The sequence below is a fragment of the Chrysemys picta genome, chromosome 23 (genome assembly GCF_011386835.1).
Source record: "Chrysemys picta bellii isolate R12L10 chromosome 23, ASM1138683v2, whole genome shotgun sequence".
Taxonomy (NCBI): domain Eukaryota; kingdom Metazoa; phylum Chordata; order Testudines; family Emydidae; genus Chrysemys; species Chrysemys picta.
Window position 1 is genome coordinate 14746209 of NC_088813.1, and position 13894 is coordinate 14760102.

Here is a 13894-nt window from a genome sequence, read left to right on the forward strand (position 1 = left end):
CAGGACGGGGCCCCACAGATGCAACAGCTCTCTGGGGTGCCAGGCTTTCGTTAAGCAGCGTAAGAGATGCACAAACAATCCCTAGTAGGTTCCCATTTGCCTTCTCCCTCTGATCGCGTCCTGAACTCCAGACACACAGGTGAGATTTTAACAAGAAGGGCTGGAGGTAAAATGCATCAAATCAGCACTAACAAGGGAAGCAAAGCGAACAGGTCCGCGGACTGCAGCTGAGCCTGGGGGTGGGGGGAGAATTATAAATTTAAGGGGTTTTGTTTTGTTATTGGTTCAATCTTCTGTAATTTGCTCCTGGTCAAATTGCTCTTCTAATGAAACGCTCCTCTAGGAAAGCAAATTCTGCTGAGCCAAGTTTTCAGTGCCCGGCAGTTTCATAACCATTAATATAAGCTAGTAGGAACCCGGTTCTTTCAGAGCAGGAATATGGAAAGTGACGGTGAGCACCCTGAGGTAGGGCGTGTGTGTGTGTGTGTGTGTGTGTGTGTGTGTGTGTGTGTGTGTGTGTGTGTGTGTGTGTGTGTGTGCGCGTGCAGTGGCAGCTGCTGCTGAGAGGTGTTGTGGGAACGGAAAAGTTACAGGCGGTTTTTCCCCACCCCCCCAAAATACATTTAGAGTCCGGTTCTTATTTCAATGATAGTAGCAACTAAGAGCTGCAATGGAGCGTTCAGATCGTAAGCTCTTTGGGGCTCTTTTTGTTCTGTGGTTGTACAGCGCCTAGCACAGCGGGGCCCTAGTCCATACTGGAGCTCTTAGGTGCAACCTCAGTACATATAAACAGCCTCAACCAAGTTTGGGGCCCCACTGTGCTAGGCGCTGTACATACATCTAACAAGATACAGACAAGAGAAGGAATTTTGTCCCAATTTACAGAGACTATGGCCCAGATCCTCAGTTTACCAATGGAAAGAGACTCATATTTGAGACCTGGATTTGGGATCTTAAACCGGTTTTAACAGCGGGGAGCATTTCATTCCACAGTGTATAGTTCCATTTAATACCCTATTTCCACAGTCCTCCAAGATGACAGCGCCCAGGTCTATGTCACAAGCCGAGCGTCTGTCCTCAGCTCTCCCCCTGAGCCTGAGCAAGTCACTGTCTTTGCCTCAGCGCTGCCCTTTCGACGCGAGACGTTAACTCCCCCATCTTGACGATGCAATTATGAAAAGCAGGACAGACAGGACCAGCCTGCACAGTCCAGGTAGCAAAACGCATGTCTACACCGAGTGCTCGCTACAGTAACTTCCTGGAGATTTTATAGGGTCAGTACCATGGTAGACAGAGCTTAAATTAATCGCACCCTTTAAGTTACTGGCTTCAACATCCTGAACATAAAACACGTCCAAATCCACCCAAAAATGAAGGCTCTGATGCTTAAGATCCCAGCCCATCAGCAAACCCTATCAAGCTGTTGTGATTCTAGATACAGCTGTGCACCACGTTGCAACGCTGGGGCAGATGGGGAGAGCAACCAGACCTCCCAGCACCTATGCACCTGTCCAGGGCATCGCCAGACCCGTGTATGCAATCTGAGCATAGCCCCTAAGCAGAGAGTGGAGATCCGATTTAGCCCACAGCTCTCGGATTTTAAATATCTGGGGGACACGGAACAACTTTTAGGGTTTCTCTAAGTTCCAGTCTAAGGTTTCCCCTTTGAGGGCCACGGAGATTAGGCAGATCTGCGAGCGCACTCAGAACCACCGTCCCAAGAGAGCGCTCCAAAGCGTGGAGAGCTGCAGCATTGGGGTGAAGCCGTGTCAACTTCCTGTATCGATCGCCAAGTGGCGCTGGTATTTATAGAAAGAAGTCCACCAAAAGAGAGACCGGAGACTGCAGTTAATGTTGGGGGGTGAAGAAAGGGGCAGAAAGAGACACACTACGCTCCCCTCACCCTGCACACAGATTTCTGGCCAGCTCTAACAATATGTGAAGAGGGGCGGGATTGTACAGATTCAGACTGCAAGCTATTCAGGGCAGAGACTGCCTACTGCTCGGTGCACGTGCCGCACCTAGCACAGGGTGCCCCGCTCCTGGCTGGCCCAGAGGCACTACCTTAATCAACGGGATTCACAATTATTCAGGGCTTTGGAGACATGATCTGCCCCACACTACAAGAGCATCCCCTGCCTTCGACATCAGTCCCACTGCCTCCCCCAGCCCCCTTGAGAAGAAAAGTGGTATCTTGCCAGGTTTGCTAGTTATTAGTTCTTTGTACTCTAGTCACAGTCAGGGTCGGGGCTAGGAGCTGTACACACCTAGGGTAGTCGGTCCCTGCCCCGAAGAACTTGCAATCTAGAAGACAAGACGGCCAACAAGAAAAAAAACCTGGTAGCAGCACAGAACTAGTTTCCAAGGCAGGGCGTGTAATCCTTTCCCTGACTCCACATCACGGTCTCGAGGCCAAGTTTGTGACGCAACAACACATCTCACGGTAAAGGTCACAAACAGGGGTCCTACCTACGACTGACACAGCCACAGACCATTAGCCGTTGCTGGGGCAGGTATGGTGGGGACCTTGCTGCCTGTACGCACAGGTCCAGGGCAAACCCTGAACTCGGTGTCCTGGAGAGTTTCATTGTGGATCGCTACACTCTGCCCCCCACCCCCCCTTTGCGAGCTCATTCGACAGGAGTCCCCTGGCACTAATCCTTCCCAGCAAGGCCTGGCAGGGAAACAGAAGCTATTGCATAGGCATGGAAGTGGCGCAGATGAGCAAAGACAGAGAGAGAACGCAGTCCCTCTTCCAGCAGCTCGGAGTCTCGTTTGAAGGCTTCCAGAACCCCACGTGGGATGTGGCAGGAGGAGGATCCAGCTAGCGGGGAGCTCGTTCTCCAGCTTCCATGACAAAGTCTAAACGTGCCCGTCCTCAAGGCCCTAACGGGAATCGGGATGGGCAGGTGGGTAGCGCCCCTAGTACGGCGCCTTGCTTGGCAGCGCTGTACTAGGGGTGCTAGTGGATAGTCTTGTTCCACTGGAGTTATTTTTAGAGGGGGTGGGGCAGAAGGAGGGCCTGGATGGCGTGTGTGTGTGTGTGTGTGTGTGTGTGTATGTGTGTGTGTGTGTGTGTGTGTGCACCACTCTCATTACTCTCTGAAAGCAAGATTCTCCTTCCCTTTCTTCTTTCAGAGCACAGCAAAACCTGTGTAATACACAGCTACCAACCCTTCCGCACCAGCTGCCACCATTAATTCCTCGCAGGAGGATCTCTGTTTCTAGCCCAACATTTGCACACACAAAAAAAACCCCAACAACAAACAAACAAACAAAGAAAAAACCACCCCAGCGAATGACTTTGAGGGTCCCGAGAAGAGTTACAGATGGCAGGCCGGCTCCTGTCTGATCTCCCCCGGGAATGCAGATGCCCTGTTATCAAGTGACAAATCCATCCTGCCGTCTCACCAGGCTAGCTTAAATCAGACCCACTGTTTTCCCCTCTTAACAGGCTCTGACTCATACATTCTGTTCCCAGTGGTACGTTCTGTTCCCAGTTGGTACGTTCTGTTCCCACTGCTCCCCAAAACCAAGATGGGGCAGCACGGTGGTGACCTCCTGGTTGCTTGTGACGGCCCGGCACTAAATCGGCGTGGCTTGGGCTCTGGCAGCGAGAGCTAAACACAACCACACGCCAAAAGGCACGGGATGCACGCACAGCACGGACATGCTTAGCACATACATGTGCATAGACAGGTATACAGCAGCCTGGACACTCAGCCTTACCCTTTGTGCTATTTTTACGTGTGGTGTGTGTGTGTGGGAGGCGGGGGTCTCCCACTCGGATGCCAAACACCTCCTGTCCTCTCCCAATCATGCGGCTCAACCGCTCACCCCCCTCCACTCCAGTCTTCCATTCCCCACACCCAGCCCCACTACTTTGGCCCCCACAGCGGTACCTGCCAGCGGTGACTTATACAGGCTGCAATACACCTCGTGCCTGGTTAATGCTGTCTTGTGAAATGGGCCAGAGCAGGGAGAGCACAGATGCACCGGTGGCTGCCTGCTGTGCTTCCTCCTGTTCCCACAGGAATCGAGCGCATGGTACAGATTGAAGAACGTGCTCTGGGTCTGCAGAGAGAACAGCCAACTGCATGGCGCAGCGGGACCGGTGGTTAGCACAGGCACATCAGTGGGTGCATAACACTCAGCACTTCCACAAGGCTCTTCCAGCCAGAGAGCTCCGTGCGCTTTTAAAAAAAAAAGCATAGGGAAATACCATGCTTTCCATCTGTAAGATGGGGAAACTGAGGCCAGAGGAGGGGGGGAGGGAACTGACTTTGCCCAAGGTCACGGGTAGAGCTGGGATCAGAAGGCAGGTGTCCCGATTCCCAGTCTGATGTAGTTCCTCGTTTCCTGGAGATATTCTCACAGCAACAAGCAACTTCCTTTCCCTCTTCTCAGATTCAAATCCAGGGGCGTTTTCTCTCATCGCGTTCGATCACGACGGGTCTCCCGGGGAGATGACAGGCACTTTGGGACCAGAGTCCAATTGCTACCCACACGCCAATTTAGCCAAAGCTTCCCCAGGGGAGTTCAAATCGCTGCTCAAGCACCGCGTAAACCCTGGCTAGAAACATTCCTGCTTCTGAAGATCCAGCGGATGGGTCAGGTCAAACGCTGGTTGGTCTGGGAGAAGTTTCCTGCAGCTTCAACTCTCCTGGCTGGGTCTCATGAGACACCACGCGGGTTAATGGCACTACAGGCCAAACTACGGGTCCCCCCGACCCAAAATTAGCCAGGCACAGAATAAAGAGCATCTTTGGGAGCTTCCCCTCCGCTCTCCCCATTCCACCTCCATGAAAACACCTGGAGCAAATTAAGAGAGAAGCGGAAGGAGGAAAAAATGAAATAAAATGAAGCCAACCGCAGCTCAGGACGTTGGCACTGTTCTGGGAGCAGAGTGATCTCCCTGGAGACCGCTCAGCAGGGTTTTCCCACAAGGCCTCAGTAGGCCTTCAATAGCGACTAGAGGAGACAAGCCCAGCGCTTCCGCTTGCCCCACCTGTGGCTGAATCCAGCGATAGACCTGGACACAGCCCCAAGGGCATCCCAAGGGGCTGCATTGGACTCCGCCGCTATCGGAGGAGGCCAGAGGAGCAGGCTAGCTTCTCCCCACTCAACTCTCTCCTAAGGGCAGAGTAATGCCGCAACACCCCCCCACTAAGAGCAGATCTAGGTAGTCATTATCCCCCAGCCCTTCTCCCACTCACACACACAGCACAAGAGACAGTCCCTGCCACGAAGTGCTGACAATCTAAATAGAGCAGACAAAGGGGGGAAGGGAGAGAGAGAGACACAGGTTTACCCTAGCTCATACAGGAGGTCAGTCTTAGACCTGGGACTAGAATCCTGGTCTCCCCAGCCCCGCTGCACTACCCACTAGCCCACACTGCCTCAGCAAACCTTCGGGTGCTTTGGAAGCTCATTCATGCTGCAGCACGGAGAATCTACGGCCCCTCCTAAGACATTCAGACTCTGTGAGCTTTAAATCAGAATACGGCGGGGGGAGAAATCCTCATACGCCTTGCATCGCGAAAAACGAAACAGGAAGGGACCTGCCGTCAGAAAGGCTCTAAATAGATATTTATTTACATGTGCAAACTTGCGGCTCGGAATCCTCTGTCTGAGGCACTCTGCACTTCACACACTTCGCTCAGATTTCCAGGGGGTGTAAGAATCGGCCCCCGTAGTGCCCCATTCAGCCGAAGAGTTCCACACCCTTTACAGGGATGAATGAGGTAGGCTGCTGCCCTCTCTTCCAGGCCCTGGTGGTAGCGCCCGGGTTGTGCTTCTGGGGAAAACAGTGGCACAGAGATGCAGCTCCCCTGCAACTTGCACAGAGCCAACCTAGAAGAGGATCTAGCCGTGCTTCCACCCAGTCATGCACTCTCACCGCTTAACCACACTTCCCCTTCTGTGCACACGTTCATCGCTCAGCGGCGTTTTTCGGCTCTCTTGCTTTGCAGATCAAGGGCTAGATCCGCAAGGGGAATTAGGAACCTAAATGCCTCTTCAGGCGCCCAAGCCCAAAATGTGGAGCCTCAAAGCCTCCCCCCAGCTGCTGCCTAACCCCATGGGCACCTACACCCCTTAGACATCAAACTCGCCCCCCCCTCCCCCCGTAAAGTCCCCGGGGTGACTACATTTCTGCCGCCGGGCATGTGGAATGCCACATAAACCTTGACACCCAGCTCACTCTGACTCCAGCCGCATCCTCCCACTCGGCATTGCCCGACATATTTCACCGGTGGGGCCTGACCCCAGAGACATTTTCAGTGGCCACCCAGCAGATAGGACCTTGCAGAGAGCAAGGAGGAGGCGGTGCAAGCTGCGAGAGGAGGAGATGTGGTGTGGTGTGGAGCATCCAGTCACCAGGATATACAGTAGATCTCTCTCTGGCCCAAGGAATATAGACTGTTTATGCATGGAGAGAGACCTGCCCCAGAGCTCCTTACGCCCAGTGGCTGGGGCGCTCACTTGGAAGGTGGGATAGCCAAGTCCCTGCTCCACACAAGGCTGGGGGTGGGGTGGATTTGATTCTGGGTCGCTCCACTTCCTGGGCGAGTGTTCGAACTGCTGAGCTAAATGTGGCAAGGGGAACTCCTCCTCCTTCTGTAACCCCTCCAGTCCCTCCCCCTGGGGAGAAAGGGTGTAGGTGCCCAGCATGGCTGCAAATCCCAAACAGATGGAGGCATCTTCCCTCCAGCCCCGATGCCTAACTCCCTTTGGCTTCTGCTCTATCCCTCTCCTTGGCATTTCCTCTTGGCTAGCTTAGGCAGGTCCCCACTCAGCCACTGACTTTTGTGGGTCCTTTTTTAGGCACTTAACACTCCCCTGGCATGGAACAGGGAGACCGGGTGACCCTCGCCTGGCAGCAAGGCACGTAGAGTTGGCGTTGCAATGACTGGTGTTTGAGTCACCCTTACAGATCTAGCCCCGGATTCCGATCTGCGTAATTCCAATGGCGTTCCACACAGGGAGAGGACGGAAAGGCCCTTTCATGGGGAAGAGGTTGGTTCCTAATTCATTCTACCTACGCAAAGAGGTTCCCAACACTTCTGCCAAGGGGGCTAGCACTCTAGGATCAGGGCAGGGAGTTTGCCTACTGCCTTTTCTTCCTTTGCCTTTGTACAACTAAAGAGAAATACGGTAAGAGCGCGCTGGCTGAAATAACCCACTTAAAAGAGGAAAAAATGTGCCTCTGGGACACAGAACACCTGCTCTTTGATTTATGGACCTCCTATTTACCCAGAGCACCATTGCAACTGTTTTAAGCACAAAGAAATCACAAGCTATCTAATTAGGCAGAAAGACAACTCGCTAATTTTCTGTGTCCAAGCCCCATTCCTCCCAAATTAACACCACCTGACGCTGCAGCGACGCAAGGTTCGGAGGCCTCCTGGTCCCCCTTTCGTTCTGCAATAATTACCCTTTCTGCTGAACCAAGAAATGCCTGCACAGCACTGGTACGCACTGATCATTAAGGCCTTGCATTCTATACAAAACCAATTATGTCACAGCCAGTGCTGAGCTGGTGTCCTCTAACGCAATCACTCTTCATTCCGTGTCTCCCCAGCGCACGCACACACAAGTCCGTTCCTTCTAAGTCACCGTTTGATAAATGACGCTGTCTTCCCTTTGCCATCCCTGAGAAGGGGAGTTTGTTAATGAAATTAACGGACTCATGTACATACCAGGTAGCTCACCCACCAGAGATCCGTTACGTGATTATTATGTTTTTCTAGCGCCCATCCCTGTAGAACCAAGGCATCACTGCTCCTGCCTTTCTGAAAGGAAGAGTTCTTTCTAGACAGAACCTTGGTTTGAATTTTAAGAAAAATAAACAGAAATAGTCAGACAAATGAAGGTATTTCTTGTTTTCTCGCCAAGTGAGAATGGAGGGCAACTCATCCCATTTCTAGGTCTTTATTAATTATTATTATTATGTTTAAGCTGCTTTGGTTTTTAAATTTTAAAATTCCAAATAGTCAATGAAAACTTTAGGGACAAAGTCCGAAGGGGGATTAACACAAATCTTTTGTTTCTTCAGAAACAAGCTAAACTAAGCAACCAATATCCCTTTGGCCACAATACCATGCTGGGAAAGGTGTTTTTTTTTCCAGGGGTTCCATTTGCTTTCCTGGATTATCACAGCTACACTATAGTTCATGACAGCAACAGAACCTTTGGCCCAATTGATATCTAGGGAAGGCAGACCCAGAAAGCGAGCTGTGTTTATGTTCTGGGTCCATTCCAGGGCTTGAAGCTACTAAACTGTCAACATTGTTGTTTAACACTAAAAAAACCCCACCTTTTTATTTGAAGTCATGCAAAGCAGAAACTACCATCTCAAATTTGAAAAAGAAACAAACTGAGAGGAAGTGATCTGGGAGGTATTCTCACCTCATCTGTTCAAACAATGGAGCGCTTTTTTTTTTAAAGCCACAGAAGTTTGTAACCCAACCCCCCTCCTCCCAAAATAAGATGTTAGTAGAAAACGCAACACACTAGTCAATGGAGTGGAACGTAGCCTAGGCTGTTAACAATATGTACCCGGATTTGAAAGGTGTGAACTGAATTCATAGGAAACTAGTGCAAACTTTGGAAGAGTTTGGAAGCTGTGTGCAAGCAGGTGTGGATTCTTTACATTCACATGGGGACAAGACAGAGGAACTTGGACCCCTGGGGACTCTCCCAGCAGGTTCTGCTGGTAGTTCAGAACTCTTTAGAGGGGGTTGGGATTAAGGTGGAAAGGAGATTGACAAGAGAGGCATCTGGGAGGAAGAGACTGATTGTGAAAGGTGGGCTGAAATGGTGGAAGGGGATCAGGACTAGAAGCTAGTGGATAATGGATCAAGAAAGGACTTTGGGGTTAGGATGGCATTGGCGGAAGAGGTGTGGAGCAGAGGAAGGACTGGAAAGAAGCCGGGGCAGGAATCAGCCCTGAGAGAAAGGAAGTGGGCAAGGAGAAACAGGGGGACTGGTGGAAAGGAGTGGAGATGAAACCTGGGACTGGGGACTAAAAGGAGCCCCATGGGACCAGCATTGGGAGACAGGTACCACTGTGGAGACTGGAGTGGTGCAGTGAGGACTGGGATGGGGACCAGGGATGCTCCCCTATCCAGAACTCAGACAAGAGCCTGGTAGTTGTGGGGTGTGGACCGCGGCGTTATGCGGGAGCCACACAAATGCATGACCCCTGGGGAAGGAGGATGAGGGACCTCCTGGGGATTAGATTGGTGGGCTGGTCCTTCGGGGAATAGGGGTCAGGATGGAGATGGGGGGCTAATTGATGGGACCCCTATAGATGAGCAAGCCTGGCCCAGTACTGGGATTAAGGTGTGTAGATGGGGGCAGGGCTGGGGGGCTCTGAGGTTGGGGTTTTCCTGAAGGGTCAGGCTGGGACCCCACTCGCATGTTGGACCCTGCCACCCCAGGGATGTGGGCAGTTGGGGACCTAGGGGTCAGACAGGGCCACATGAAGGTGGGTGGGTGTCAGGCTGGGGGCACCCCAAGGAATGGCAGCCAGGAGGCACCCAGGGGTCAGGGGGCAAGGACAGGTTGGGGGGCCCACAGATGGGAACTCATCCCAGGCAGGTAGCTGGGTGTCAGGCTGGAGGGGACGGGGATGGGCGCCCCCCGGGCGGGGGCGGGCGGGGGCCCGGCGGACTCACATGAAGGCGGGTAGCTGGGTGTCAGGCTGGAGGGGACGGGGATGGGCGCCCCCCGGGCGGGGGCGGGCGGGCGCCCCCCGGACTCACATGAAGGCGGGTAGGGTAGCTGGGTGTCAGGCTGGAGGGGACGGGGATGGGCGCCCCCCGGGCGGGGGCGGGCGGGGGCCCCCCGGACTCACATGAAGGCGGGTAGCTGGGTGTCAGGCTGGAGGGGACGGGGATGGGCGCCCCTGGGCGGGGACAGGGATGGGTGCCCCCCGGACTCACATGAAGGCGGGTAGCTGGGTGTCAGGCTGGAGGGGACGGGGATGGGCGCCCCCCGGGCGGGGGCGGGCGGGGGCCCGGCGGACTCACATGAAGGCGGGTAGCTGGGTGTCAGGCTGGAGGGGACGGGGATGGGCGCCCCCCGGGCGGGGGCGGGCGGGGGCCCGGCGGACTCACATGAACGCGTGGTAGATGAACGCCCAGCCGCGGGGTCTCTCCAGCACGTTGTACAGACTGTTCTGCAGGCGCCGGTAACGCTTGTGGGCGGCGGAGCGGGCGGCTGCCCCGCCGGGCGGCGCTGGCAGCGGGGTCCCCAACAGCCCCAGGCGCCGGGGGCTGCCCGCGGGCGGCTCGTTCCTCTCCGTCTGCACCTCGGTCAGGGCGACGAACTCCACCCGCCGGGGGTCGCCGGGGACCGGGGGCGGCGAGAGCATGGAGAGGTCCCCCTCGCCGGGCGGCTGCAGCCCGGCCATGGCGCGCTCACGGCACGGAGGGGGGCCCCGGGACGGGACGGCCCCGCATGGCCCGAGCTCCAGGCGAGTCCGGGCCCCGGGCTGGGACGGAGGGAGGGGAGCTCTCCGCGCGCCCCCTGGCTCCCCAAAGGGGCCCTTTCCTGGCGCGCCTGCCCCGGGCAGCGAGGGGACCGCGCGCCCCTGCAAGTTGGACCGGCTCCGAGCCCGGCTCCGTCCGGTACGCTCCCCGCAGGAGGCCGGGAAAGGAGCCCGGGACGCCTCGCAGGTTCAGCCCATTCGATGTCGTTGGAGGGGGACACGCAGCTTCCCTCCCCGAGCCGCGGGGAGACCCCCCCCCCCAGCTCCCCGGCTCGGCGGCGGGGGGCGGACGCGTCCCGAGGCTCCTGCGCCGAAGCCTGGAGAGGAGCCGAAGTTTCCAAGAGTTGCAGTTTACATGGCACTGGGGGGCTGGTTAGTGTCAAAGCGCAGCGAATCGCGCAGGACTCGGAGCCGCCGCCGCCGCCCTCCCAGCCCCGGGCGCTCCCCGGCCCCTCTCCATGCCGCTCGATTTTCCACCTGCCTTTTGCTTAAACTCACATGTCACCTCTCCTCCTCCCGGGCCCTTTCTCTCCTCCCCCAGCCCCTCCCTGCCCGCAGCCCGGCCTTTTCCCAACGACTTACTGGGCCGGAGGGGGTGGGGACTCCGCCCGCTGGGCTCTCAGGCGCTTCCCAGCTTCCCCCACCTGTCCGGGGCTTGCCCGACCCGGGCCCAGCTACATCACCCTGCGGTAGGAGTTCTCCGGCGGCATCTCGCAGCCCAGCGCTGTGGTTTCCCCCCCTCCCCCCCATCCTACAGCCAAACCACTGTGAGCTTGTTACGCAGTAAAGGGCCAGGCATTTCTGGGGCTGAGCGGCCTCCAGCCAGATCCCGGAGGGGAGGTAAAGAATGAACAGGGTTAGACAACCTCATGCTTCAGGGCGCAAAGCAAACTCCATGCGGTCAGGAAGGAACCTCCCCTGGAGAGCTTGGTCTATAATCCAGCGTTTTAAGATCTAGGGCATCTTCCTGGGAAGTGCTGGCCAGTGTCAGAGAAGGGGCTGGACGCTCTGATCTGGCCATTGGGACGGAGTCTTTTTCATATTCTGATGCCCAAATACATTTGTTAGTCTCTAAGGTGCCACGGGGACGCCTGGTTGTTTTTGCTGATAGGGACTAACCCGGCTTCTCTTTGAGGTTCAAGAAACTCTCTCAAAAAAGAAAAAGAAAAAAAAAAGTGAAATTCGGTCAAAACCCACTAAATTCCACCACCTTGCCCCGAAAGCCAAACGCCGTCCTATCCCGGCAGCTCCCTCCCAGCGAGACCGAGGCTGGCTGGAAAGAGTTGGGATAGTGCAGAAGATCTGGTCTCAACTTGCCCTGAGCCCTGAAACCAGCTGAGCACCCATGTCAGAGCCATGCAAGGCTTAGAAAAACATAAACACGGTCCATCCTGGCCGACACTGGGGACCTCCGGAGCTAAAAGCATCAGGCTCTCCACTGGAGCTAAAGGATTGTGTCCTACGGCCGGGAGCTGGAATAGACTCCGTCCTCTGCATGAGGCCCAGCAGAGGAGATACGCGCACTGGACCATGGGGTAACTTACATATAACGGTGCTTTCGGCCAAGTTTTACTTTGCCTTTCGGGCAGCCTGTTCTAATCCGACTCCCAGAGAGAGACCCCACGTCGCCTGTAGCCGAAGGAAACCGACTCCCTGATGGCTCACTGGGCTCTGGGGAATGCATCATCTGCCACTGGTCCCAGACATCAGCCATCTGTGATTGTTTAACTTCAGCATCTCTGAGGGCCAGCTGGGACAAGCCAGGCAGGGAGCGCGGGGTCTGAATGCTCCACACAGGCTCTGGGGGCACCAGCTACGTTTGGAGAACTGGGACCCCCAATAAACAGGGAATCAGCAGAGCAGGGAGACATGGCTGCAGCTTGTTTGAAAGGGATCTTGGATAATCTGGACTCTGTTGTAAACCAGTCCTGGTGTGTGCTGTGGGCAGATTCACCAGGCAGGCCGGCCAAGCAAAGGCCGGGTGCTCAAGTGTCAATCTGTGGGCAGCAAATTATCTTGATGTCCTTACACCTTCTGCAGCCACAGCTGGTGGAGGCCACTCTCTGAGAGAGGCAACTGGCCTAGAGGGACCACGGTCTGGTGCATTCTGGCAATCCCTATGGGTGTGTTTGTTAATCAACAGAAGATACAAAGACACTGCAATAAAACCACCGCAGCACCAAGTCTCAGAGCCTGGGTCAATTGACGGGGGCTCATGGTGCTAAACATGGCAGGGGAAGACGTTGGGGCTCAGACTGGAGTCTAGGCGCTGAGACCCACCCCCCCATCCCTGGGTTTCAGAGCCCAGGCTCTAGCCTGAGCCACAATATCTACCCTGCAGTTTTCTAGTCCCCCAACCCAAACCCCGCAAGCCTGAATCAGCTGACCTGGGCCAGCCGCGCCCGTGCTGTGGGTCTTTTATTGCAGTGGACAGAGACTTCCCCGCTTTCCCCCAGCTGGGAAGGAGAGATGATGGATGCTTCCTGGCTACTGTTGAGAATCTCTCCCCGTCCCTGCCCGGCCCTACAGGTCTCCCACTATTAAATCTAGGCGGTGTCTGCTTCTAGCGACCACTGTTTGCCTCCTGCAGCCATGTGGCCCGTGTCATGTGCGCCCTGAACGCAGACAGTCTCAGAGTTCAAGGGCTGAGCCGCGGGGCCAGGGCCCTGTGTACGTGCCCCAGGACCAGCACTCGGCCACACCCGGCTTATTTCTGATTGGTTTAGTTCCTGGGCAGCCTCTAAACGTAACATTCACCTGCAGATCTCCCAGCACTTTGGATCTGTATGAGCTAAGCCTCGCAGTCCCCTGACGCTGAGGGGCAGGTACGATCACCGAGTTAGATGGGGAAACTGAGGCACAGGGCAATTAAACAATTTACCCTACGTGACCTGAGGAGGGGAGGGTCAGCAGCATGTGCCACAGGCCTAGCGCCTCTCCCCTGCCCCAGCCGCACTTCCTCTCCAAGGGGTTAAAGAAGCTGGTTTTATTTTCAAAGCCAGTTTCCCCAAGTGCACCCCAGGGCCCACGCTGCTGAAAGCGAAGTAGCGTGAGTGAAAATTAAAGGCTTAGATTAGTGAATTATTTATCAGGGTGGTTGAGGATCCTGGCCCAAGCGCCCGGCCCCACGGAGCGTCGCTGCATGTGTTGGGTGCTTCGGAAACCCGTGCAATAAATAAATGACTAGATAATTCATTTGCCACCTAATACGTCTCCCCGCAAAGGATTTGCCCGCACGCCCGAGCTGCTTGCACACTCGGGAAAGCTGCAACATGGAGAGTGAAGCAGAATGAATCTCTTCCCGTCCAGGAAAGGCAGGAGAAGGGGTGAAACCCAGATCTAGGAAGGTATTTAGGCTCCTAACTTGCATTGCTATTAATGGAAGGAAGGAGCTTGGTG

General features: G+C 55.3%; 1 protein-coding gene across 4 annotated transcripts in view; it reads right to left on the minus strand.

Annotated features, from left to right (window-relative positions):
* Nucleotides 1–11230, minus strand: part of KCNQ4 (potassium voltage-gated channel subfamily Q member 4) — a 76330-nt gene extending 65100 nt beyond the window's left edge. For 2 of the 4 annotated variants that reach the window (XM_065576793.1, XM_024104256.3), the window contains exon 1: nucleotides 10122–11018. In XM_065576793.1, the coding sequence (XP_065432865.1) occupies nucleotides 10122–10417 (296 nt within the window). In that variant the 5' untranslated portion in view covers nucleotides 10418–11018. Of the gene's footprint in view, nucleotides 1–10121; nucleotides 11020–11077 lie in introns of those variants that run through there. The other 2 variants (XM_065576794.1, XM_065576792.1) reach the window with 2 other exon arrangements.
* Between the last annotated feature and the right edge of the window lie 2664 nt (nucleotides 11231–13894).